The sequence below is a fragment of the Exophiala oligosperma genome (genome assembly GCF_000835515.1).
Source record: "Exophiala oligosperma strain CBS 72588 unplaced genomic scaffold supercont1.5, whole genome shotgun sequence".
Classification (NCBI taxonomy): Eukaryota; Fungi; Ascomycota; class Eurotiomycetes; order Chaetothyriales; family Herpotrichiellaceae; genus Exophiala; species Exophiala oligosperma.
The window spans coordinates 518,359-542,958 of record NW_015622822.1 but is presented as its reverse complement, the minus strand read 5'-3'; the positions used below and the strand labels follow the sequence as shown (position 1 = coordinate 542,958).

At 50.9% G+C, this 24,600-nt stretch overlaps 9 protein-coding genes across 11 annotated transcripts; 4 read left to right on the top strand and 5 right to left on the bottom strand.

Annotated features, from left to right (window-relative positions):
• The first annotated feature begins 72 nt into the window (after positions 1-72).
• On the top strand, positions 73-2,773 carry PV06_05579 (uncharacterized protein). The gene is made up of 4 exons (XM_016406599.1): positions 73-1,249; positions 1,299-1,588; positions 1,635-1,756; positions 1,809-2,773. Exons 1-4 carry the CDS (start codon positions 676-678, stop codon positions 2,488-2,490), a joined length of 1,668 nt encoding a protein of 555 aa, XP_016262203.1. The 5' UTR covers positions 73-675; the 3' UTR covers positions 2,491-2,773.
• Positions 2,774-2,792: 19 nt separating this feature from the next.
• On the top strand, positions 2,793-5,976 carry PV06_05578. 3 transcript variants are annotated; one of them, XM_016406596.1, is made up of 7 exons: positions 2,793-3,057; positions 3,113-3,164; positions 3,370-3,812; positions 3,919-4,353; positions 4,419-4,678; positions 4,742-5,281; positions 5,392-5,976. In XM_016406596.1, exons 1-7 carry the CDS (start codon positions 3,035-3,037, stop codon positions 5,592-5,594), a joined length of 1,956 nt encoding a protein of 651 aa, XP_016262200.1. In that variant the 5' UTR covers positions 2,793-3,034; the 3' UTR covers positions 5,595-5,976. The 3 variants fall into 3 exon arrangements, with proteins under 3 accessions (XP_016262200.1, XP_016262202.1, XP_016262201.1); XM_016406598.1 differs by having other exon boundaries at positions 4,742-5,976; XM_016406597.1 differs by having other exon boundaries at positions 2,793-3,164.
• A 70-nt stretch (positions 5,977-6,046) lies between these two features.
• On the bottom strand, positions 6,047-6,715 carry PV06_05577 (uncharacterized protein; the record flags this gene model as incomplete). Its single annotated transcript, XM_016406595.1, has 1 exon — positions 6,047-6,715. The coding sequence occupies one exon, from the start codon at positions 6,713-6,715 to the stop codon at positions 6,047-6,049; it is 669 nt and encodes a 222-aa protein (XP_016262199.1).
• Positions 6,716-7,867: 1,152 nt separating this feature from the next.
• On the bottom strand, positions 7,868-8,857 carry PV06_05576 (uncharacterized protein; the record flags this gene model as incomplete). The annotated part of the gene is made up of 1 exon (XM_016406594.1): positions 7,868-8,857. The coding sequence occupies one exon, from the start codon at positions 8,855-8,857 to the stop codon at positions 7,868-7,870; it is 990 nt and encodes a 329-aa protein (XP_016262198.1).
• A 1,363-nt stretch (positions 8,858-10,220) lies between these two features.
• On the top strand, positions 10,221-13,589 carry PV06_05575 (uncharacterized protein). Its single transcript, XM_016406593.1, has 2 exons — positions 10,221-11,370; positions 11,445-13,589. Exons 1-2 carry the CDS (start codon positions 11,093-11,095, stop codon positions 12,949-12,951), a joined length of 1,785 nt encoding a protein of 594 aa, XP_016262197.1. The 5' UTR covers positions 10,221-11,092; the 3' UTR covers positions 12,952-13,589.
• On the bottom strand, positions 13,481-15,324 carry PV06_05574 (YggS family pyridoxal phosphate enzyme). The gene has a single exon (XM_016406592.1). It carries the CDS (start codon positions 15,214-15,216, stop codon positions 14,344-14,346), a length of 873 nt encoding a protein of 290 aa, XP_016262196.1. The 5' UTR covers positions 15,217-15,324; the 3' UTR covers positions 13,481-14,343.
• Positions 15,325-15,329: 5 nt separating this feature from the next.
• PV06_05573 (uncharacterized protein) lies at positions 15,330-19,380 on the bottom strand. The gene is made up of 2 exons (XM_016406591.1): positions 15,885-19,380; positions 15,330-15,820 (listed from the first exon to the last, which is right to left on the bottom strand). Exons 1-2 carry the CDS (start codon positions 19,175-19,177, stop codon positions 15,754-15,756), a joined length of 3,360 nt encoding a protein of 1,119 aa, XP_016262195.1. The 5' UTR covers positions 19,178-19,380; the 3' UTR covers positions 15,330-15,753.
• Positions 19,381-19,617: 237 nt separating this feature from the next.
• On the bottom strand, positions 19,618-21,987 carry PV06_05572 (isocitrate lyase). The gene has a single exon (XM_016406590.1). The coding sequence runs from the start codon at positions 21,731-21,733 to the stop codon at positions 19,946-19,948; it is 1,788 nt and encodes a 595-aa protein (XP_016262194.1). The 5' UTR covers positions 21,734-21,987; the 3' UTR covers positions 19,618-19,945.
• A 230-nt stretch (positions 21,988-22,217) lies between these two features.
• PV06_05571 (2-methylcitrate synthase, mitochondrial) lies at positions 22,218-24,145 on the top strand. The gene has a single exon (XM_016406589.1). The coding sequence runs from the start codon at positions 22,488-22,490 to the stop codon at positions 23,889-23,891; it is 1,404 nt and encodes a 467-aa protein (XP_016262193.1). The 5' UTR covers positions 22,218-22,487; the 3' UTR covers positions 23,892-24,145.
• The last annotated feature ends 455 nt before the right edge of the window (positions 24,146-24,600 follow it).

Genomic DNA, 24,600 nt, shown 5'->3' with positions numbered 1-24,600 from the left:
GTGTTCTTAGGGCTTACCTAATGTCTCCTCGCCAGTCCATTATGGGTATAACCGACCAGGTTTGCTTACTCGTTGCAAAGCTAGTGAGCCATGGGCTGATCAGAGGAAGAGCGCCAGTCCTTACCTTACCCGATATCGCCAATTTCTCCTGCCATGAACGTGTGATTGATACAAAGCAGCATGGATTCCGATGCCAAGAAGTTGTAGAGAAGGACTTTGATTGTCACGCATGCCTCGGTCCTACTCGGATTCCGACAATAACTTTCTATATGTATATTTCATTGCTGAATTGTCCGACAAGAACACGTACCAGGACGACTTTCTCGCAAAATCTTGATTGTCAATTCCAGAAATTGCAACTCTTCGTTTGATCTTAGCTGTCCGTCGCCTGAGCCAACTGCACAGCCCAGCCTCTGACTCAGCAAGTCTCGTTCGTCTTGTTACAGAAGGATTCATTTGCTGTGTAGGCCTGTGAGAGCGACTGATTGAGCCTTGGGCCTCAGGTCAAGTCGCCGGACTCGCTGATCAAAAGTAACCGTGCGAGCCTGTGTGATTGTCTGAACATTTACTCACCCTGGACCGGACGAATTTCGACCTACAGTTACATCGCTTGTTGTCAGGCTCTTTCAGCATGGACTAGCTTGACTGCTCGATTCTGTGCCTTGAAATTGAATTATGGCGACCCTAGTCAACTACGACGTGACAACATTCGAAAAGCCAAAGCCCAACAAGCGTCGGCTGCAAGAATTGCAACATTCCGAGGCCAGAGCACATGCTGCCCGGGTCGCATACTGGCGAAAAAGGAACCTTTCAGTAACAAAAACATCTCAGCAAGTCTTCAGCGAGTTCGGCCACCAAGATGTCTCACCGGGTACATCCTCCGCATCGGAACAGGACTCACAGATTTTGCCCGGAAACACCAGGGACAATTCACCTGGGTACAAGCAAGGCCTCTCCCCGCCTGGTTTAACTTTTGTTCATGAACATAGCAGCGTTCTAGAATCACATTCCAGTGCAGGTGGAAGGAGAGAGCGCCCTACATCATCCTCACATCGGAAGAGATTATCAGCCACAAGCCATCAACGCAATCGCTCAGATGACGATAGTAACACTCAACCCGTGAAGAATATGGAAGCGAGTCGGCTAGGATATATGGGTCTCACGCAAAACCCGAACTACCTTTTCTTTGAACCCATTGACTCACTGCGAAATCCTCGAAGAGAGGACGTGGTCACAGCGGTACAACAGTGTAAGTACTCTTCATCCCGCCAAGGATGTTGTCTGCTAACATCTTCAAGACCTCAACACTTGGACACCGGGACAGAAGCCCGGCTTAAGACACCAGACCAGAGACAATCCGCTTATTAAAGAGGTGTTCTACTCGGCGCTACAGAATCTCGAACTCTTCGAATCCATCATTGCTCTGATGACGAGCTTCAAGGCCGCAGGACACAACTTCCAGAGTCGACTAAGTAATGTTTCTCTCTATCACAAAGGCCGGGCATTGGCAGGCATTCGTGCTAAACTGGGGTCCGGATTGGTCGACGAGGCCGTCATGTTATCGACTGTATTTCTGATGATCATCGACGTAAGTCTCAATGAGTCACGGGATACAGATTAGCTAACGATTCCAGAACGTTTTCGCGGAGTATGAATCTTATCGTGCGCATCTGGAGGGTCTTCGGAGGATGGCAACGGCCATGCCGAATATTGACGAAACGCACTATGCTGGTGTGCTGCGGACTTTTGTTTCTTGGTATGTTTTCCAATTACCATGTCGTCGTTTCCATTGCTGAACAGACCATCAGGGCGGAGTCCAATGCATTGCTTTTATTCGGGGATAGCCATACAAGAGGCCCTTCTGTGGCCATAATCACTGCAATGGAGAGTCCGCCACAGCGTATGCCAGAGATAACACCAAGAACGATGGCTGCACTCACGCCTGGATTTAGAGACATAGCCAGGAGAAAGGAAATCTCGGCCCAACTTATCTCAACACTGGCTGATACAATTAGATGGACAAAGTGTATCGACGACCAATCTGCATGTCGCACCGATGATGATGAGGAGTTCCTAGCCAGATTCGACCCTCGTCTAAATAATGCCAGGATCATGAGGCTCTCGTCGTGTCATGAAACACTGGAAAGGGCAATTGGTAAAGGACTTTTTCTATACCACGCTAACCTGCTGGGTTGGTCATGTCGATGTGCTGTATACCGAAGTACACTCTTCGACCTCGCTTCCATACTCCAGACGAACAAGCTGGAGACCACTGGACATCGAGAACTTTGGATATGGCTGGCGTTTATCGCTGCGAACGCCGCTAGGAGAGGCAGGCTTGAGCAAGTACAGAACGAGATATTGGCCAAACTCACAACTGGCGTGGACCAGGATTGGCCATCTGTCAGTACCGTGCTTGGGAAATTCCTGGTCCACAGCAAGCTGGAAAACGAGTGGAAGCAGTGCTGGGAGCTGGCTAGCATGGTGTAAAGTGTGTAAGATTACGAGTGAGTGGTATGGCTCTTGGCGAAAGGAAGCAGGGGACTGAATTGCCTCGGGGGATTTGATATGCATCATATTTGGCAGACTGGCCTCGGTCAAACTTGCGAAGCATATGATTATGGCTATCTTTTGTCTCAATAATGATTAAATGAAATGTGTTGTACTCGGTGTCGAGCGAAGAATCGGGTCATCGGAACCACGTTTTTCCACTCCGTAGGCAAGGAGGAAAGAGGCCCGTCAATTTAATGCTGTACAACTTTGTGTCACTGTCACTGCTTCTTCCCGTCTTGCCCGAATGTGCCGTTCCCAGCCCCATCAACTTCGGTATTTACACCCAAATCTCCTACTCTGTGGTTCTCCGTCACTAGGCCGAAAGTCGGTTTGTATAACTCAAGCTATACGCTGTCTCCCAAGCCATTTCTTTGTCGCCTTGTCGGAGAGTGTTTGCTCAGAAAGAAGCCAATTTCCATAAGTAGAACCTCAAAAAACGCGCCACTGATCCCATCCTCATTCAGCTCAAAAGATTCCGAAGATGAGCACGTCCACAACTCCTCAGTTGGTGTTCCGGGTCAACTTCTCGTCCGTGGGTGATAGCTGATACAGGTTGTAGGGGAGAAATCAAACTGGCCAAGCGAGCATGTACTGAATGTCGACAGCAAAAGGTGAGTTCGCGTCAAGCAGACTTCCCTCTGGTCTTCATGTGCTAGTTTTTCCCCCGAACTGGCTTTCCACTTAAGAGATGGCTCCCTGGTTCGATACTTGATCAGCAACAAACTGTCATTTCGCGCTCCGACCGCTGCCTGGCAGGTCTTGAGGCTTTCATCCCCCTCTGTGTGTGCAAACTCAAGCTGACCTTTATTTGTCTAGGCCAAATGCGATGCCTATCTCGACCCAGACAATCCTTGCTCACGATGCCGCAAGATGAATCGGAAATGCACTGTGTCCGAGCCTTTCAAACGGGAGCACAAACGCAAGCGAATATCCGAACTTGAATCGCGCACCGATGAACTACAGGAGAGACTCAATTCATCGGGCCGACGCGATTCTTCCGCCCTCTCAGAACCAACGTGGAATGCGGTCGACACCAATGGTACTCGAAACGCCGACAATGAGAGTCGACTTGCTTCAGTTGCTCCTTTTTTCAGAGACGCGAATATCGCTCCAGTCTCTTACCGCTCGTTCTCTCAGGCTGCCGAAACTCTCCAGACGCCGGAAAGTATACCACACGATCAGGCAGGTTTGCCCACGCTATCCAGGGTCCTCGAAGGGCAGACAGTTGACGCTAGAGATATTGATGCGACATTCCGGATGTGAGTCCTGATACAGATCATGGTGTAAAGCGCTACTCGACGAGAAGCCTCTGACCGGTCTTATCCCGCGGTGTCATTTCGTCAAATACTGATTCATATTCTACAGATACTTCCGGGACTATGCAAATCTCATGCCTATCCTCGATCCTTCAATGACTCCCAACGCATGCTACGCTCTTTCACCTGTCCTCTTCTGGGTTATCGTCGGAGTCGGCTGCCGGACATATTCTAATAATCCTACCTTACTCGGTGTCCTACCCTCGAAAATCAAAGCCATGGCTCTTCTCTCCGTCAATGGGAATATCTCTCTACCTATGGTTCAAGCCTGGATGATTCTCTTGTACTGGCCGTTTCCCAAATCCAACACTGGACAAGACATGGTCTTCCCTATGAGCGCTGCCCTGTTGCACATGGCCATGCAGCTTGGCTTGCACCTACCCTCATCTGGTCAGGAATTCAGCAAAGTTCGCCTCAAGCTAAGCGAAGAGGAAACAAAGAAGAGAGCAGCGACTTGGGGATATTGTATGCTCATATATCAGCGGTAAGTCGCATTCTTGCTATCGGGCTACTTCCTTGGAAAGAGAGATCTAATGACATGGTACACAGTGCGTGCTTGGGTAAGGGCATGCCGGCAACGCCAATCCTCGACACCCCCCATGACCAAGAACAAAAACGAGCACTCTTTCAAGACATGACTCCAAGACTCAAATTCGAGCTCAAACTTCAAGATGTAGTGACGAGATGCTCAATCGCGGTGTCACAAAATGGTGTGCGGACCATGTCCGCCGACCAGGAACGTTCGTTGGACACTTTACTGGGCGTATTTCAAGCTCAGATCGCCAGTGTCGGTCTCGAGTATGCATCAGGCAAGTAGTTGAAGATCATTCGTCCAGATATACACAGCACTAATGGCTTTTTCAACTTGATAGATTTGGATCGACTCTACGTCCACCTCGCAACACAAAGTATCCAAGCATACAACCTCTACAAATCCCCTTCGGCGCAGGATCCCACCTCCCTCTACGACCTCTGTGTTACGTGCTGCCAAGTGATTGAAAGTTTCGACACCCTCGACAAGACCGGACAAATCTCCCTTCCTGCTGCTCCAATCACCTTCTACTATGGTCTCATGTGGCCATGCCATATTCTCCTACGCCTTCTCAAAACCTCCTTTTCACGCTACATCAACGTCGATAGGGCTCGATCTGCGCTCTTTGTCGGTATTAGTCTGCACAAGCGACTTTCATTACAGAACGACGATATCCCCGCTCGGAATGGAGTCGCATTAACTCAACTGTGGAACAGTGATAGAGTCTTTCACAAACCAGATGGTACAGAGATGGTGTCGCTACGCGTCCGAAGTCGTCTGGTCGGTAGTGTCCTCCTGGACGGAATTGTTTGGTGGCGAGAAGAATTCGGTGCATTCATGGGTGTTTATCCACCGCCGATCGGGGATAATAATCGAGGTAGTACGGACTGCCCCTCGCTGTGGCTTCTGATTTGTGACACTGTCATGACATGATCTCTTCTTTCCCCTTGCATGAATATGTCCCAGCTAACGAAAATCAATGTATTTTAGGCCTTGCTCCCACTGCGACCGAGAATAACACAACGCCGAACGGAGGAAGTACCTTGTACGCAGCGCCGATGGGCAGTGGTGCCTCATTGAAGCCTGACTATGCTAGTTTTATGGATGATCCGATGTTGGCGGAGTTTGGATGGCCTTCTGGTGAAGATATCTTTTCAACGTTTTGGGCCGATGATTCGCTTGCAGGTGTTTGAAAAATTTCCTGTTTATCTCCAACACGCACACCAAGGAAAAGGTGTCGGATTCTCATCTCTCAGATGCTGTGAATTGTACTATTAGTTTGGATTGGTATGGTTATGGACTTATGATGAGCGTGCTGCGAGATGCCCGAGCTTCGAAACCTGCCAGACATTGATTGATCTCTGCAAGCAACTTCGTGACCTATGAAGCATGAAGACGAACAAGGATAGGGCCCCCGGGCAGAGCAGCGCAGCGCTGGCACACATGGTGACGAGTCTGTTGAATGGTGGTATTTCGGAATTATTCAGAACTGAGATACAACGAAATCATTAAATGAGAGAAAAAGGACGATTTCTTTTTCCTGCTGATGACTCTCGTCTGCACCCTCTCCTTGGTCAACGGCATATTTATGATTTAATTAGGTAGGCTCCATTGAACATTTCATGTCTGTGGCAGCATATGTACCTCACTCCCATTTTCTCTCAAAAACGCCAATCCAGACACCGTACCCGACTATTTTGCCCTTGATGGCGACCTCCAATTCGGCCTTTGTGGCCACTGGCTTCATCTCGTCCACGTCGAGGGCTTGGTCGAGTGCGATGACCTGGTAGAAATACCTGTGAGGGCCGTGCCCCAGAGGAGGTCGGGGACCCGCGTAGATTGTCCCACGTAGGTTCTTACCCAATCTGAACCCACCACGTAGATATTTTGCTCCTTCCACCGATGCTGTCACCGCTGGTTTTGTGTCGAGTACAACATCGTCCGCCGTGACGGTAGTCTTCGTGGCCGGGATGGCATAGAACAACCCGTGATTCGGCACCAGAGGCAGAGGGGCGTCGGGGTCTTCGACCAGGATAACGTATTCCTTGATTCGATTCTCGATTCCGTTCGACGCCCCGGTGCTGGACGTGTCGATGTTCCAGGTGAGTGTCGGAAATCTCGATGTTCCGTACGCACTGTACTCCACGGGCATCACGGAATTGGAAGGTCCTATTTCTGGACAGGTCACCGTGATGTTTTGTGGAATCCCTTCTTCAAACAAGGACCTGTCGTTGATCCATAATTTGGAGTCTCGACCTCGGTTGGAAGACAAGAGACGACCGAGGAAGTATTCGAGGTAATTGAAGGGGAACATTTTGGGGGGGGCCTTGTTCGTTCTTGGTCGGCACAAGTCGAACAACGAGACTCGAACAGTGCGGCGTTATGATTGGGTGTGTGTATGAATGTACGTGTGCTCGACAGCTTGGTGGCCGAGGATGGGGTGATTGCGTAAACGTGACCGTAACAGGACGCAGTTTTATAACTTCAAACTTCGGAACGACTTGTTGAATTGACTTCCCCTTTGATGGCGACGCTGAGTTGCAGGCGAAACCCTTTGGGCCCGTCGACCGGACTTTGGATTGATAAGATTTTTGAGGTAGATCGGTTTGTACGGCGTGTGCCGGGCGTGCAACGTGTACCGAGCGATGCCGACGAAAGACTGAATCTCGTCTTGTATCAGGACGTAATTTGCAGCATGTAGGTACCGAATGGTTCGGAGGTAGTAAGGCGAGGGGAGACAATAAATGATGGGGTCAGGGTCTGTCAAATCTTTTTTCTCAGCCTCAAAATATGCCAAAAAGGAGATCCAAGTTGGCCTTTAACTCCGTGTCGGCGTTAAAGGACATGTTACATGCTTGAACCTGGACCTACCGTAGGATCAGCAGTGATCCTTGAAGACCGGTCGAGGAAAAGCAATGTTGTCACCGCAATGACCAATCATCGTCCGAGCCGAGTGGCCGGTCTGCCCAAGACCGGGCCTGAACCGGAGCGGCGAGAAAGAAGGGAAATGACATGGTTGTTCAAAAGCAACCACTTGACAGGGTATTCAGTTACTTACTCCGTACTTACCAGTGCAATCCGGGCGTCGACGTGCTCCACAATCTGCACTATATCAACTTGACTGAAAAATCGACGCCGGTGGTTTGTGACTCAGCGTATCATGATCATCCATACACCTTGAAATCAAGGGGTTCGCCAGTCACCACTTGGTTTTTCTTCTGTGTGTTTCAATAGGGGTATCCTTTCCATTTTTTTTCTTTATTTTTAAAACAAAGGGAGGCAATCAACACGACACACGATGAGCGAAGGTCAACATGAAGACGAGAGCCAAACGAGGCCGTCAGGAATCTCGACAGATGTTGAAGTCGGAGCTGCCCATGCCATCCAGCCACCCCGACTAGAGAACGGCGAGAAGAGAACAGACACGGAGGCAGACGGACAAAATGACCAAGTCGAACTTGGATCATCAGGCCGAAACACCACGCAAGAGAAACCGTACTCCGTCTTCAGCACGAATGAGAAGAGGATCATCATCCTTGCGGGTTCTCTGGCTGGATTCTTTTCTCCACTGACGAGTTCGATATACTTCCCTGCGTTGGGGACGATCGCAAAGGCGCTGCACGTTTCGAACTCGGAGGTCAATCTCACGGTCACGACGTATTTGATATTGCAAGGACTGGCGCCCATGGTGATTGCCGGCTTCGCCGACAACATGGGCAGACGGCCTGCGTACATGTTGTGCTTCACCATCTACATCTGCGCCAACCTCGGACTGGGCTTGCAGAATAGCTACGCCGCGCTTCTCGGGCTGCGATGCCTGCAGAGTGCCGGGAGCAGTGGCACGATTGCGCTGGCCAACGGACTGGTCGGGGACACAATCACGTCGGAGCAGCGCGGCGCCTACATCGCCTTTGCGTCTCTCGGGGGTCTCCTCGGGCCAACGCTGAGTCCCATCATCGGCGGATTGATCAGTCAGAATCTGGAGTGGCATTGGCTGTTCTGGTTCCTGCTCATCTTCTCGGGAGTCTTTACGGTCCCGTTGTTCTTGTTCCTCCCGGAAACGTGTCGCAAGATCGTGGGAGACGGGTCCATTCCTCCGCCGCCACTCAATACGTCGTTGACGGACGTGATCAGGCACAAGCGCAGAGCCAAACGGGGACTTGTGTTTGACGCCGCCGAACAGGCCGAGTTGAGGAAGAATTATCGATTCCGATTTCCGAACCCCTTGGCGACCTTGTGGATTCTGTTTGATCCTGCGTCGTTGGTCATTCTGGTGGCAACCGGATTGAACCTTGCTTGTTTTTATGCGATATCGACTGGAGCTTCGGCCGCATTCAGGGACGAATACGGGTTCAACGACATCCAGATCGGTCTGGTTTTCATCCCTATTGGTGTCGGGGGGATCCTGGCCGCGTTCACGACAGGCAAGCTGGTCGACTGGAATTATCAAAGGCATGCCCAACGGCTCGGGATAACCGTAGTCAAAGGAGTTCGACAAGACTTGACCGACTTTCCCATTGAAACAGCACGGATTCAAGTGGCTCTGCCAATTCTCCTTGCCAACGGAGTTTTTGTGATCGCATACGGGTGGACAGTGGGCCACAAGATCAGTCTGGCAGGGCCGATTATCTTCTTGTTCTTTTTGGGATATTGTTCAATTGCTTCATACCAGGTCATGAATGTCCTGATGACGGATCTTTGGCCGGGGCAGGCAGCGGCAGCCACGGCAGCAAACAACTTTATTCGATGTGAGCTTGGAGCAGCAGCATCGGCGGCGATCGGTCCGATGAGCAAGGCCTTTGGTCAAGGGTGGGCGTACACATTTTGGGCGCTCATTTACATGGCATTTGCGCCAGCATTGCTCATCATCAGCCGACGTGGTATCCAAATGCGGAGCGCGAAGAAGGCCAGAGAAGATAAGAGATCGGCTCGAAGGAAGGAGAAAATGAACCGGAAAGGATAGGAGAAAAGACAAGAAAGTTGTTGGTCAAAGTAGCCGGACGAGAGGCTCATAGTAGCCTCAACAGATAGGTACAGATAGTAGGTAATCAGAAAGGTCGATAAGGAGGTACCTGAGACAAAGGGGATTCCCTCTTTAGCATGAACGCAGGTTTCTCGGCAGAAGTCCTCAGAAGCTCGTCGTCCTTTGTATTCCAAGCAGCCAAGTCTCATGAGTCTTAGATCGAGGAGTCATATTTGGTAACATGTTTCAATCATGTGCAAGTCCTTGTCAATGTTGTAGTATTGCAAATCGATAGAGGGTCCTTGGTGATGAAGAAATCAAGGAAAGGCTGACTGTACGGATGCCTTGTTCGTTCAATAGTGAAAAGGCCTGGTGCGCCTAGAGCTGATTAGAGGAGACGACGGGAAAGATATTACCAAGCCAAGGTGATTAGTTCGACTCATGGGCGGCATCCAGTGGCGGACATGTATGAGGACGATGATCAGGATGAGAATGATGAGGCGGACTAGGGATTGTGTCCTCGCAAAGAACGCCTCATTACGGACTGTTTACGGAGAGCGAAAAGGTGGATGCGAGAGACAAAAAAGAGATGAGAAGATGCCTAAATGGCTGCTGAGGCCGATGAGGCTGAAGGTGGTACTTAGGGCCCTCCATAACCACCTGGGGGCATCTTGACAAGTACCGGCACTCGGACCTCTTAGGGCTCTCTAGGCGCCCCTAAATAGCTTCGAGTTAGGTAAGTAGCCAGGGTTTGTACCTAATACCTTAGCTAAGGCAAGTCTCTTGGTACCTCGTACTCGTAATGCCCAAGCCAGAACCATCACGTGCATTGCGTGATATTTTGGGCGACACAAACAACTACAAATCACCACCAAATCCTGTTCTAATTCTCTCAACAGCCTGTTATAAACAACACGAAGCTTGCCAATATATTCTCCAAGTCAACAATTGTCTCTTCTACCTCTTTCTCAACTCTTCTCAATTTCATCTCGGCTCATCTTCCAACCAGATCCCAAAACAGATCCTCCACTCTCCTACCAAATAGCAGATACATTACTCATCAGCACACCATCGTCACATCGCCTCAGCTCGGTCATTACGAAGCCCTCGTACAACCATCTGCACGTTCCTGGCTCCGTGCTTCTTGCTTGGATCGACATATCTCTCACCTCCAACAACCCAGAGTTCGATACGAACACACAAAAACTAATCCGCACATCCGCCACACGCTGATCGACGAGTGATTTTATATCAGGAAGCATCGTTGTTGCGGCTCCAGCGTTGGCGAGCGTGTCCTGTGATCCACGCACTTCGTCCGGCGCCCGTACGAACCAAAGATAACTACAAATCTCCATCGACTCCTCCCTCGGGCGACACAAGAGGCAAGGCAGAGGCCCAAGAACCCTGACCACCGGGCCCGGACAATTTCCCAACTTAACGCCCGTGCTCGCTTAGTTCTTTCATCGCTCCACGAGACGCCGATCTGACGTCGCTCGCACCAGCCGACTCTTCCGTGCCATCCTTGCCATCCTTACGCTAGAAGTTTCAGCTTTTTCCTTTGCAGCATTCCAGCCTCACTCAAAACGAACGACACTGTCGCGAACGCTTACGATCCCGACTTTGACGATAGCATGGAAGAACGTCTAGATTTTCAGTAGCCCCGTTGTTACTCTCTTTTTCTGGTTTCCTTTAGCCCTCTGTCCACTTTCAGAGTTACCGCCGCACACAATGCCGATGCAACGGCCCAGTATGCTCAAACGAGTACGTAGTCATACAAACCGGCAGTCTCTTAGCGATTTGGTGCATGGAAGAGGGAACTCGCCACATCCTCAAGCAGACACCATCTCAGCGCTGAAGCAAATCGAAGAAGAGACTCTGCCCAAGTACAGTGCAGACAACTTCTATGCCGCTCGGATAGGCGAGGTTTTCAATGATCGATACAAACTATGTGCGAAACTGGGCTTCGGCATGACGGCGACGGTATGGCTGGCAAAGGACTTGAAAGCGTAAGTTCTACTTTTCCTAGTCAAATAATGAGAGGCTTCCTCATCAGGATATGCGATTGACCTTCTTCATATAGCGATCAATGTGCGGGCAACCACAAATACGTCACAATCAAGATCAATGTCAACACCTTGACCGATGACTTCTTAAAAGGCCGACGAGAAATCGCCCAGAAGTTGTTCTCCGCCAATCCCAACCACCCAGGCTACAACCACATCCGATTCATGCGAGATACGTTCAAGCTCAGGTCCCGCCACGGCGAGCATCTCTGCATCGTATACGACGTCCTCCGAGAACCCATCGATAACTGCATGGAGAAATTCCCCGGCCGACGCTTCAATTCCGAGAAGCTCCGCAAGCTGTTACCGGCTCTGTTGAAAGGCCTCGACTACCTCCACACAGAATGTGGAGTGGTGCACACCGATCTGAAAGCCGACAACATCATGATGGGCCTTGGCGACCCGACCATTCTCGACAAATTCGTCCAGCATGAAATCGACCACCCGTCGCCACGAAAGATGCCAGACTCTCACGGGCGTATCATCTACACCTCGTGCAGCGACTTTGGCGAAGCCCCGACCGACGTCGTCATCGGCACGGCCAAGATCACAGACATCGGTCTGGCGGCGTGGGGAGACGGAAAGAACACGAAGCCGATCCAATCAAACGCGTTTATGGCGCCAGAAGTCATCCTACAGGCCGGTTGGTCCTACCCTGCCGATATCTGGAATCTGGGCGTGATGCTGTGGGATTTGTTTGAGACTTTTGGGCTGTTCGATTCTATCGACACAAAACCCGGACACTACCGGCCCGAGAAACACCTGGGTCTAATGATAGGCCTGTTGGGCCCTCCACCAGTCGACTTGCTCAAGCGAGGGGCCAAGTCGTCCTACTACTTTGACGGTGATGGCAACTTCAAATACCCGGACTATGTTGACAAGGAGATTTCGTTTGAGAGCTCCATCACCAGAATGAGAGGCGAGGACAAGGACCTGTTTGTCGACATGGCCAAGCACATGATTTGCTGGGTGCCCGAGGAGCGGTGGACGGCCAAGCAGCTGCTCGATCATCCCTACCTGACCAAGGAGCGCGAATACATCCCGACGCCCGGCGGCTTGAGCCGTGCCTCGACCGCGTCGTTCCAGTCGATGGTTCCCCCCTCGCGGACCGGAACCCCCAACCCGGCTCCGTCGATCCCCGTGTCGAGACGGACGTCGAACCTGGAACGGATCCCTTCGCACGGCTCCTCGCCGGTGGCCAACGGGACGTCGTCGTCGGTGCCGGACAGGGTATCGTCGTCGTCGTCGAGACCGACCACGCCGGCGAGTTCCAGCGTACCGTCGCACGCGCTCCCGTTCCACATGAGAAAGAGCGAGGACAAGAACGGGTCGTCATTGCCCACGAGTCCCGGCGGTCACCTCGTGCCCGCCGCCAACGTCGCAAACAAGTGTTCTCAGGACCTCATCGACTCGATCCTGAAAAAGGGCAGGAACGGTCACAAGCAGCAGCAGCAGGAACAGCAGAACGAAGACGGTTCAACTCGCGCCTCGATGGACAGCAGTAACAGTACACCGACGAAGTGAGCTGGGAGGGAAGGTTTCTTTTTCCTTCTTCTTGAAATAACGCAAATGGGAGGACATAAGGACAATCCTCGACTGATGATGGACGAACGGGGCGGTGAGGAATGGGCTGTCTTGTGTTGTGTTGTGTGTGTTGGTGTGTCGCGGTGTGTGTTTTGTGTGCGGGTGGGATCCCCTATTTTTTGGAACCAGAAAAAGAGGGCACATTTCTTGTTTTTTTTTCCACATTGCAAGGTGTTTTGTAGCGATTTGCCTTTTTTTTTCTTTTTCTTCTTCTTCTACATTTCACAGTGATGGTGAATGCTGAGACGGCCGGCCAGATGGGATTTTCTGTCTCTTTTTTTCTTCTTTTGCCTTATTCCTGCGAGAAAGGGGCAATCACGAAATTTTTGATACGTGGGAGTTTGAGTAGAAGAATTCTCTCAAGGATAGGTAGCTTATGTGGCTAATTGTGATGTGACTGACGCGGAGGGCCTGGGGTATCTAGGTAACTTAGGGCTATAACGAAGGAGATATACCCAAGGAAAAAGGGTCACAACGGAAGCATTCATTTATACGAGTAGACTGTGGCCAGTAGTGAGCCCTCGATCATTCATATCTACCGTGAGTAGGTATACATGACACTCGTTTTCTGATTCTCACTCTTGTTCATTCTGTACATCGTTCTTCTACCGAGTACAGATACATTCGAATCCCGTATGTAACATAATTGTCCTTGCCGAAACGCGACCACGTACAACCAACATTCTGTGTGGTCCACCATACAGTCGAGTCGTCGCGTGGGAGAGATCGTAATGTCGTCGTCGTCGTCTCCTCCTCAACTCCTCATGCATCGTCCGCCACTCGTGTGCTTGAGTTCGACTAATGTCCCTCCTCACTTGACACTGTCGAGTAGGACAAGGTTATGGTAGGATAGGTTAGGCAATCCATCCACTCCAAGAGAATGCACGGCTCGGTGAGCTTCAATATGGCGGCGAAGGACCCCATCGATCGGAAAGTTGTCAACCATCCAGCGTTGACCAGACAGCCTCTTTTTCAGAGGTTTTGTTGTTTGGTAGAGCAGAAGACAGGTAGTTACTTTCGCTCCAGGTGTGGGATTGTCTTCGTCGGCGCCGGCCCCCCTTTGACTTTCTCTACAAACTCTTCCAAAATTGTAGGCCGCAAAAGCAAGGTACTTTTCTTTCATTTCCCTCGGGGGGATTCTTCCCTCTTCTTCCCTCGCTGATACTGGGCCAACCTGTAATGCGAAACGTGACTTGTCATGGAACCGAGTCAAGATCTCTTTCCCGAGCGAGTAATCTTCCCTTCGCGTTTGATGGTTTGTTTTTGGAGGTGATTTCTTCTCGGACCTCCGCTCGATCTTCATCCCCGGTGAAAAAGGCGAATCCCACCTCTTTACCTCTTCTCACTCTCCGTGTCCTCCAAGACCTTTGCGTCCTTCTTCGCAGGCCGTTCGCCGAATATGGTACTCCCGACCCTGACCTCGCTACTCCCCTGTCGGATCGCGCCCTCGAAATCCTCGCTCATGCCCATACTCAACTCCAACTCGTCGGGATTCACGTCCAGCTCTTTCGCCAGCGCGTCCCTGGTTTCCCTCAGACAAACAAAGTCTTCATTCTCCGTCTCGGGGGTCGTGGCCTTGGACCTCGCTATCGCCCCGATCGTCATGAGCCCTTGTAGCCTCAAATGCGGACAATTGTTTCTGATGTGTCTAGCCAACGCGTTCAGTTCTCCCGACCCGGGCGGTACCCCGGATTTGGAATCCTCACCTGACGTGTTGACCTGAATGAACACGCGGAGTGGTTCGGCGGTGGCGGAGGACGTCAGTTGTGACCGTCCCTTGTCCAGCAGTGTGGCCTTTTTCTCCGAGTCCACGCTCTCCACCGCCCACAGGTTCGGAATGTCCCTGGCCAGCTGCGTGGCCTTGTTTGATTGTAGCCCACCGATAAAGTGCCATTTGATGCTGCGCGGGAGGAGGCGGGACTTTTCGAGGAGTTCCTGGACGTAGTTTTCGCCAAAGTGTTCGTGCGAGGTCGGGGGGTTGTGCAGCGCCAGAATGTCCGAGGCGGGTTTGAGCTTGGAGACGGCGACGAGCCGAGGAGGAGGAGGAGGTCCTCGCGCACCGGCGCCGGCGGCAGACGAGATGCGAGAAGTGACATGCTCGAGGTTCGAGACGAGAGTGCTTGCGCGCTGTGGGTTGATTGGGATCTTCATGGCAGCGGGGGTGGTGTGAGGATCTTTAGGTTGAGGAGAGTCGGTGGTTGTCATTCTGGGCGCAGATCGACTACATACGAGTGTGAGTCCGTGTGCACTTGAAGTATTCTATTTGGTACTTGTGGAGCTTCGAGATCAGTCTCTGCTGGTAGACGAAGTTGGTGCGTTGGAGAAGTAAATATTTTTTTTGTATTGCTTCAAGTGATGAAACTAATTGTAACCGAGGTCGACGTCATCATCAAGAGATATGGAGATCATCTCTACGTTCAAGACTCCCACAATGCTGCTTCACCAATCTGAACATAGGAGAAGACACGATATAGGCCTGTGTAACCACAAGGAAATCCTTCATTTATCCTGGAGTTTCCTCGTAGACAACCCTATATCAACCAATCTTGCAAAAGCCGGGGGGTTGTCCTCGACAGCCTCATGCGAAAAATCGACACCCATGCACGCATACGAAATCGTATTCCATCAACCCATCTATCTTTTTGGACCCATGCTTCGAATAACCAGACCACTCATCTATGATAACGCCAACGCTATGATCTATTGAAAAACACCGGAAGTGTTCACCACATTGCTCATCATCTACTCCGCCTCATCATCCGTGTCTGGAGGGTGAGGAGTGCCCTTGGGGCTATTTAACCATTCAATACTAAGAAAAATGTCATGTTAGCATGCCGCATTCCTTCGAGCTCGGGGAAAAGAATCACACTTACTGTCGTAATCTTCGTCGAACTTCTCTCTCCTTCATTTGTGCGCGCGTCAACTTCTTCTTCTTCTTCGCCTTGAACTTCATTTCGCTGTTATCTTCTACGCCGGAGTTGGTGGCAGATGCATTGGCGCTAGAAACAACAGAGCTGACGTTGCTGGACCCTGGTCGCGAATCCTCGAATCGATTGAGATCGATGGCGAGGTGGCCCTTGTGCATGACTTTGCCATCAGCGACATGCCATTGCTCGGGGCACAAAGCCCCAACGAATTCCTCGTTGTGACTGATCATGACTACACCACCTTTATAGTCACGGATGGCCACGGCCAGGCCACCCAAAGAGTCTCGGTCCAAAAAGTTGGTAGGTTCGTCCAGCACGAGCAAGTGAGGATTGTTCCACATGGCACCAGCCAACACAACCTTGACCTTTTGCCCACCACTCAACCCGGAGATCTCGTTGTGATTGGCAATCTCAGGATCCAAGCCGACGTCTTCGAAGTGCTTGGCAATGACCTTGGGCTCCAGGATTCTGTAGCCGAGACCTTCACGCGAGGCTTCATGGTCGTCAAATTCTTGAATCAGCTTCTGGAATCCCCATTCCAGGAGACTTTCGCGCGACACTTGACTGTTGAACTTGGGAAGCATGTTGCGCCATTTGACCTCGTACTGGAATGTCTTCTTGTACTTCTGTCGACCCATCAAGTTCTCGATTTGTCGAGGACCCTTGCCGTCCCCAAGGTCAACCCATTTGTCCATCTGTGCCTTGTCTTCGTCTGTGAGCACGCGGGTGGCTTTCATGAGAACCTCTCGGTCGTCTCCGTTGGCGTATCTCCATTGCAGATACTGGTTTGGTGTCTTCTCCAAATGCATTTCAACGTGTTCAAGTGCGTGTTGCTTGATGTAACCGATACGTAGATTGGGATGCTTCTCGACCTTGCCAGTTTGGGGAATCGCTTCACCCGTCAACATCTTGATCAACGTCGATTTTCCTGCGCCATTGGCACCAATGATGGCGACCCGGGAGGACAGGCTCAATTGGCAAGAAACATCATGCAAGCTTGGCTTTGAGGCCCCGGGATACGTGTAACTGACGTTGGTCATTCGGATGATGGACCTAGTGTTGGACTTGACGCCAGAGAGAATTCCGGGAGGAGGGAATTTAAATTGCACCTGGGTGGCGGATAGAGTATAGTAACTCTTGCCTTCGGGTTTGACCTTGACGAAAGCTGCCAAATTTCCTTGGTAATGAACCAGCTTTTTCTGCTCGTAATGAAGAATGTCGGTACAGACGGCATCCAGAAATCCGGAGTCGTGAGACACGATCAATGAAGTGATCTCAGAATGTTTTTGCAGATACTCTTCAAGCCACTTGACGTTGGCGACGTCGAGATGATTGGTAGGTTCATCAAGCAGGAGAACATCGGCTCTCATGAGCATGGCTCTGGCCAAAGCCAACTTCATCTTCCAACCGCCAGACAGTGAGCCGACCTTGTGTGACTGCCTGCCCTCTGGCCCGGCGGTGAAGCCGACTTCGCTCAGGACTTCGGAGATTCGTTCGCGACCTTCTTTTGCAATTTCGGGGTCTTTCGCAACATACTCTAGGATGCTAATATCGGCGTCTTCGCCTTGGTTGTGCTCAACAAAGCACGTTCTCAAGACATCCTTGGAAGGGAAACCTTCCAGTTTCCCATCAGCGATACTTCGCATCAAGGTCGATTTGCCAGCACCGTTACGGCCGCACAGACCGTAACGATGCCCCTTCAAGAGACGAAGGTTGGTGTGGGAAAGCAGCAACATGCCACCATATGCGAGCGAGAAGTCCGCGTTGACAATTTCAACCTCGTTAGGGTCTTCAACCACTGGTGCTCCAAATTTTTTATGATCTTCATCGAGGAAATACTTCTGCACGCCTTCGGCAACAGCGGAGCAGCTCTCATCGGGCAGCATATATTTGAGATAAGGACCAACACGGTTGGGGATGCGTGAGAACATGCGACTGTTGACATCTTCTCGGACCATCTCAGACACATAAATCTGACCGTCCTTCCATATGGCCGCATCTTCCTTCTGAAGACCGCCTTGAGCTCGAAGCTGGCTGTCCAGAACTTTCAGCACATCATCCGTCGTTGTCTTTGTAATCTGGCTGTTGGTCACCCCGTCCTTGTCCTCACCCATGGCCTTCTTCATGACATCGTTGGCTCTCGTGGCAAGCTCCCGAACTTCTGGAAGGGAAGCCCCATTCTTAACTCTTTGAACTCCCGGCTGGAGTTTGGGCAAGAAAGTTCTGGCCTCTTCGGGGTCGTGGACCAACTTGGTCAAGTTTTCCACAACTACGACGGTCTGTCTCAACACCTCCTGAGAGGTAGTAGGCGTGTTCAAAGATCTCTCTAGGAGAGGAGTGAGGAGCGCAAGGACGGGTGAGGTGACAATTGCAACAAAAGTTGTTTGTGACAACGCGTGTATGGCTTTCTGTAGCGTCTGCGCCGAGGGGTTCTTCATGGTGTCGATTAAAAGAGGAACTCGGGGAGCGACGTCGTCGTTCTGCAATAGAGTAGTGAGGGAGGTCATCGTTTTGGTGGCTGCTTTGGCAACTTCGGCCTTCAAATCATGCATTCCGCCCTCGACGACTGGGATTAGCTCCTTGAGTGTGCGGCCCATTGCATCTCGCAGGACGTCTTTTGCTTGTTCCTCTTCCTTTGTGCCTGTTCCCATCTGGGCTTTATCGGCCATCTTGCCCAGCAAAGTGAAGGCAGCGACAGTGCCCTGCCATTTTCCTGTCGTCTTTGACAAGTAGCGGTGCAAGGCGGGAAGAAGGCCAATAGCCATGGCCTCGGGTTCAAGATTTTTGAACAGCTCGTCAACCGCATATTGCGCAGACTCTCGGACAGAAGGCCCCTTGTCTGCTAGCCCATCGAGCACAAGATAAACTAGTCCGCCATCTCGGACAAGGAAGACCACTTCGCTAATAGGTTGTTCCCGAGGAAACTTTTCAAACATGGCACCAAGCATAAACATGGCGCTTTCTCTCTTGGAGCCATTTTTCTTATCAACGGCCGCTTTCTTGATTGCTGGTATCAAATCATAACCTAATAGGCCTCGGATGCCTATTGACTGGATGAGAAGGTTCGTGAGAGCATAGGAAGCATCGAGGGCGGTCTGCGCAGAATCTGTTTCGAGGATTGTCCGGAGGATCCCGCTCACTTCTTCAGTAGTGGGAGGGAGACCAGAGAAGGAAGACTTTGTTGGTACCACAGTCGAGGCCATTGCGGGAGCCAGAGGAGGGCTATCAATGTGTGGCATAGTCTGGCAGACTCGAGCCTAGGATGTTTGACTCTTGAAAAAAAGTCACTGGTCGAAGCGGCGCTGTGTTCGTTCCCTGTGCCAAAAAAAAAGAATCACAGAGGTACGCTCGCCCTTTATGCCGCACCCGGAGTGGAGAGGTGAAAAATATTAAAAACAAAATGCTGGAAGAGAACGCTGTGAGAAAAAATTGTAAATCAGCCTGCGGGCTTTTGAAGACGGAGCCCCCTTCAGTGTCTGCCACTTTTTTTTGGGGCGTTAACGGAAATTTTCTGGACTGCGGCGAGGGCGACCATCGTGCCCGATAAGAGATAACAATTGGCCAGTGACGCAGGCTGAGTCAGCCTTTCTCTTAGGTACCTTACATAAGGTAGGTACAGATATCGAGGTACGGATGCTGAGTACATACCCCTATTCGAGTCCACCAATCCCTTAAAATTGTGCATGTAGGGACGTGTTAAGACTGGCACGCTTCATGTATTGGTGTTACACTAAAGTGCTTTCGAGGTTTGTATATACTATGTGCTTTTGGATAAATGTTTCTACACTTTATTGGATATCATGGACTCATTCCTGCCTTGTTTTCCAAGGCCCATACAAAACACCATCAAACGTCAAGCAGGGAAGCATCTTCCCTCATCCTAAGGTTCACAACTCGGGGGTCTTTGCGCAAGGCTCAACAGCAGTGATCTATTCATCACCGTAAAGATGATCTTCTGCCGTCCTACTTCAATACCCCCGTCTGTGTTGCGATTTCGTCTTAAAAACTTAGAAGCCGGTCTCCGTGTTGCCTTCACCCATACTCCTGCTTCCACTGCTTCCGGATTGGATGGCTCCAATGATACCATCAATGTATGGAGCTCCACTCCATTTCTGATGTGTAAGAACATCGACACCAAGCTGCTTTTCTCGGCTTTGGACGAGGTTGACATAAGCGAGCATGCCGTCTTTCTTGAATCCTTTCGAGAGTTCATTCGTAATAGTGGCTGTCGAATGGAGTCCTGCGAGCGAGATGAGCTGGAGTACGAATCCTTCCTTGGCCAGGTCCCAGACGAACGATTTCAACGAAGCGTCGTCGAAACCTTGACCCATCCAGTTAAACGATGGACTGAGATTGTAAACCATCTTCTTGCCTGGAGATGCCGCACGGATTTCCCTGGCAAAGCCTGCCGCTTTTGGAACCGATGGATCAGCAGTTTCTAGCCACAAGAGATCAGCATACGGAGCGAATTCAATGGCTCGCTTTGTTGCTGCCGGAATTCCGGCGCGGTAGTGGTAGTATCCTTCTCTAGTCCTCGGAACATCGCAAGACCATACCACGGGGGCTTTGGTGTACTGAGACGAGAGGGCGCGTCGCTTGGAGAGTGACATGTTGCGGTCCTGCTTAGTCTTATTGAGGTATTCGGACGGATCGCCACCTTCCGACTTGATATGAGCTTCGACAGCCTCATCAAAGGTTACCAACTTGTGCTCCTTGACCCAGGCAGCTTCGAAGACGTCGATCTCGGGTCCAGTGGCGCCCTTCAGCTCCATTTCCTGCAGAAGCTCGGACAGTGGTTCCGTGTTCGTCGTGACGCCGAGAATATATTCGTGGTCCCGGACATCAATGGCACTGGAAATCAATCGTCCACTCTCGGAATCGGTTCGTGCAATGACCAAGTTCTCGCAGCCCATCATGTCCCACTGGAATCTAGCAGCCACCAAACGATTGATATGGTCACCTACTGGTACCAGCACTTTGCCGGCCAGATGACCACACTTTTTCCCTCCGTGGAGCTGATCTTCGAAATGGACGGCCGCCGCACCATTTTCAGCAAAGAGCTTCGCCAGCTTAATGACAGCTGATAGACCTCCGTGGCCAGTGTCACCATCGGCCACAATTGGTCTCATGTAGTCGATATACGGGGTGTTTTTACGTTCCTGAGCACTCATCTTTTGCCTTGTGTCAAAATTCTTGCGGTCATGAAGCTGTTGTGCCTTGAACAACCTCTGAACTTGGTTGGGTACTGTGTTGTAGGGATAGTCGCCGAAGTCAGCCGACACCTCGTTTGTGGTAGTCAAGACAGACGAGCAGGCCCAACCGGAGACGTAAAGGATCTCCTGGTTCGGTGCTTGTTGCGTCATTTGTACAGGATCGATAGCACCCATCGTGTGTACCGGCTTCCCTTCGGCCGCTCTCTTCTCCAGCAAATTGAACAACTTCCGCGCCATGATCGAGCTCGGATATGTCTGTTGTAAGGTGCCTCTCTTGCTCACAACATCTTCTGGGGTATATGGTCTCTTAATACCATTGTAACGAGGTGTTGCCCACCACTTCTTGACGTCTTCCACCTGCTGTTTGAACAGAAGGTCCTCTGCATCTCCCGCCTTGTCCTCTGTCGCAAGCAATTGGAATGAGTCTGAGGGCAGTGGTGCGGAAACGGGAGGTTCAACTGGTGGTAAGGTCGATAACTGGCGTGCCATAATTGTGACAAAAGGGTTTGCAGCGGCCGTCCTTACGACGGCTCGGTTCGAAAGCCTTGGAATGGTCTTTGGTACTCGTCGTAACATGTTCATTGCTTGTGTGCTGTACTTAGTCTCGAATGTCTAACGTGGAGGACTCGAGCACAAGAGCCGGGAAACAGGTATATAAAGAGATATTCTAAACCCTCGCAGTAGTGGCGGAGTATGGTGAGCGGATAGCAGCCCGAAGCTGCTTTGTCAGTGGGCTCAACAACACGTCCCTAGGACACTGGGGACTGATCAGAGAGTCACCATTACCCTTAGAGAAGTATTGAATATGCGTGACTTCTGGCTGCTTGATATATTCCCTCCGATCGCGCAAATGAGGAGAAATCCGAGTTCGGATCGGCGATTATTGTCCGCATCACTCTACCAGGGACCTCGGCCCTGCTAACCGCGCTTATTTCGGAACGAAAAGAAGATGTTGCTGTCTGACATTGGCTAGAACCCCGCTTGATGCAGCTGATTAAGGGCAATGCGCCTCTGTCAGACATGCTAGTTGCTTTGCGGTGAGCCCCGGGACTCCCTCCAACAAAGCCGAGGAATGTCCTGCTGCAGGGTCGGTGCGATGGAAATGCTCACTGGCTGTACAGACGACTTTTTGAATAGAAAGCTCGACAGCTCATCCTTTTTGTTCTTGCTCGAGTTTCTGCTCCTGTGCATGCTCTAGTCTCGAATCCCTCGACTTCTTGTGTCCTTCCACTACGATCTACTCCTCGTTGCTTTAAGCACAACCGTTTCACTACCCCGCAACGTCGAATCCGGGGAATAACAACACCTTGTGCTGAAAAAAACCATCTCGTCCACGATGGCTTCCAGCTCAAGAAGTGCTCAGCGCGCTCTGAGAGCTCTTAGGGCCTCCTCCACCCGTTCTTATACTCCTCTTACCCGCCGAACCTATGCCTCGGCCGCGGAACCAGACCTCAAGTCGACCCTGGAATCGGTCATTCCCGAAAAGCGAGAGCTCCTTAAGCAGGTCAAGAGCCATGCGGACAAGAAGATTGGAGATATCAATGTAGGGATGGTCATTGGCGGTATGAGAACAATGAAGTCCATGGTCTGGGAAGGCAGCGTCTTGGATGCCAACGAAGGAATCCGATTCCATGGCAAGACAATTGCAGACTGTCAAAAGGAGCTTCCGAAAGGCACATCTGGCACTGAGATGTTGCCTGAGGCCATGTTCTGGCTTCTTCTGACTGGCCAGGTCCCTTCGGTCTCCCAGGTTCGTGCGTTGTCTCGCCAACTTGCAGAGAAGTCAGACCTCCCAGCCCATGTCACCAACATGCTCCGAGCCTTCGACAAGAATGTTCACCCCATGACACAACTTTCATGTGCTGTGGCAGCCTTGAACTCCGAGTCTATCTTTGCAAAGAAATACGCCGAAGGCTTGAATAAGACCGCCTACTGGGAGCCAACTTTCGATGATAGCATCAACCTATTAGCGAAGCTGCCTCGCGTGGCTGCAGCCATCTTCGACAAGGCTGCTCTCGACATGCCCATCGACAAAGACCAAGATTGGGCTTACAACTTTGCCACATTGTTGGGCAAGCCTGGAAAGGAAAATGAAGGCTTCCAGGACCTGCTACGTCTATACCTCGCCCTTCACGGTGACCATGAGGGAGGAAATGTTTCGGCCCACGCCACCCATCTGGTTGGATCTGCACTCTCCGACCCATATCTTTCCTATTCCGCTGGTCTTCTCGGTCTGGCTGGACCTCTACACGGCCTTGCTGCGCAGGAAGTCCTTCGCTGGATCTTGAAGATGAAGGACCATATAGGGGAGAATTTCTCCGATAAGGATGTGACCGATTATCTCTGGGCCACACTAAAGTCTGGCCAGGTCGTTCCCGGTTATGGTCATGGTGTCCTTCGTAAGCCTGACCCCCGTTTCAAGGCGCTTATCGACTTTGGCGATGCCCGTCCGGATATTTCCAGCAACCCCGTCTATCGTCTGGTGAAAAAGAACAGCGAGATTGCACCAGGCGTCTTGACTGAGCATGGCAAGACCAAGAATCCTCATCCCAATGTGGACAGTGCTTCAGGTGTCCTCTTCCATCACTATGGCTTCCAAGACCCTCTATACTACACTGTCACTTTTGGTGTGAGCAGAGGTTTGGGACCTCTGGCCCAGTTGATCTGGGACCGAGCTCTCGGTATGCCCATCGAACGCCCAAAGAGCATCGATCTCCAAGGACTCCTCAAACTGGTGTAGTTCGGAAGTTGCTTGAGGGCGTACTGTACATATCCGAAGGAGTTCATCACTGGCTAAAAAGCAATATAGATAGTTATGTCATATTTTTGCGTCCTGTCGGGGACTCGGAAACTTATTTTTCAAAACTGCATATTTCGTGCCAGTTGCCTGGAGTTCAGAACTCGTATTCGATACTCCGTAGAAGATGCCTATGAGACAGAAGGGGCGAGAGCTACAGTGGTTCATGCCGGAACAATGTTACTCCGTAACACCCGACACAACCTTCGTGCTCGACAACATTCTATTCTAACAAACAATCCTACGTTCATCGTCCATCAGATCATTAACATCCTGATTTGGGTACAGCGACTATTCTACTGAAAGAAACATAACATCTTTGACAGCAAGTGCCACCATACTATCATTTTCGAATCAAGTAGATAAAACCTTCAACAGCAACAACTCCACTGCTTCATCGAGTTTACTGCATCAATTACACCCATTGTATCCCTGTTGTTGCCACATCTTTACACTCCTGACCATCATTTCGCCGCTTTCCTGCCACGTTGGATACCAATTGTCTTTCGCATTCCAAAAATCTCGCTTTGGATTTTTGCTCCCATCAACCCAAGGTTTCCCGTTTTTGCTATCCTCAAACCAACCATTTGTGCCTCCGACTGCGACATTCAGGATGAGATAGAAGTCTTGATCGAATGGGGTCGACTTCCTC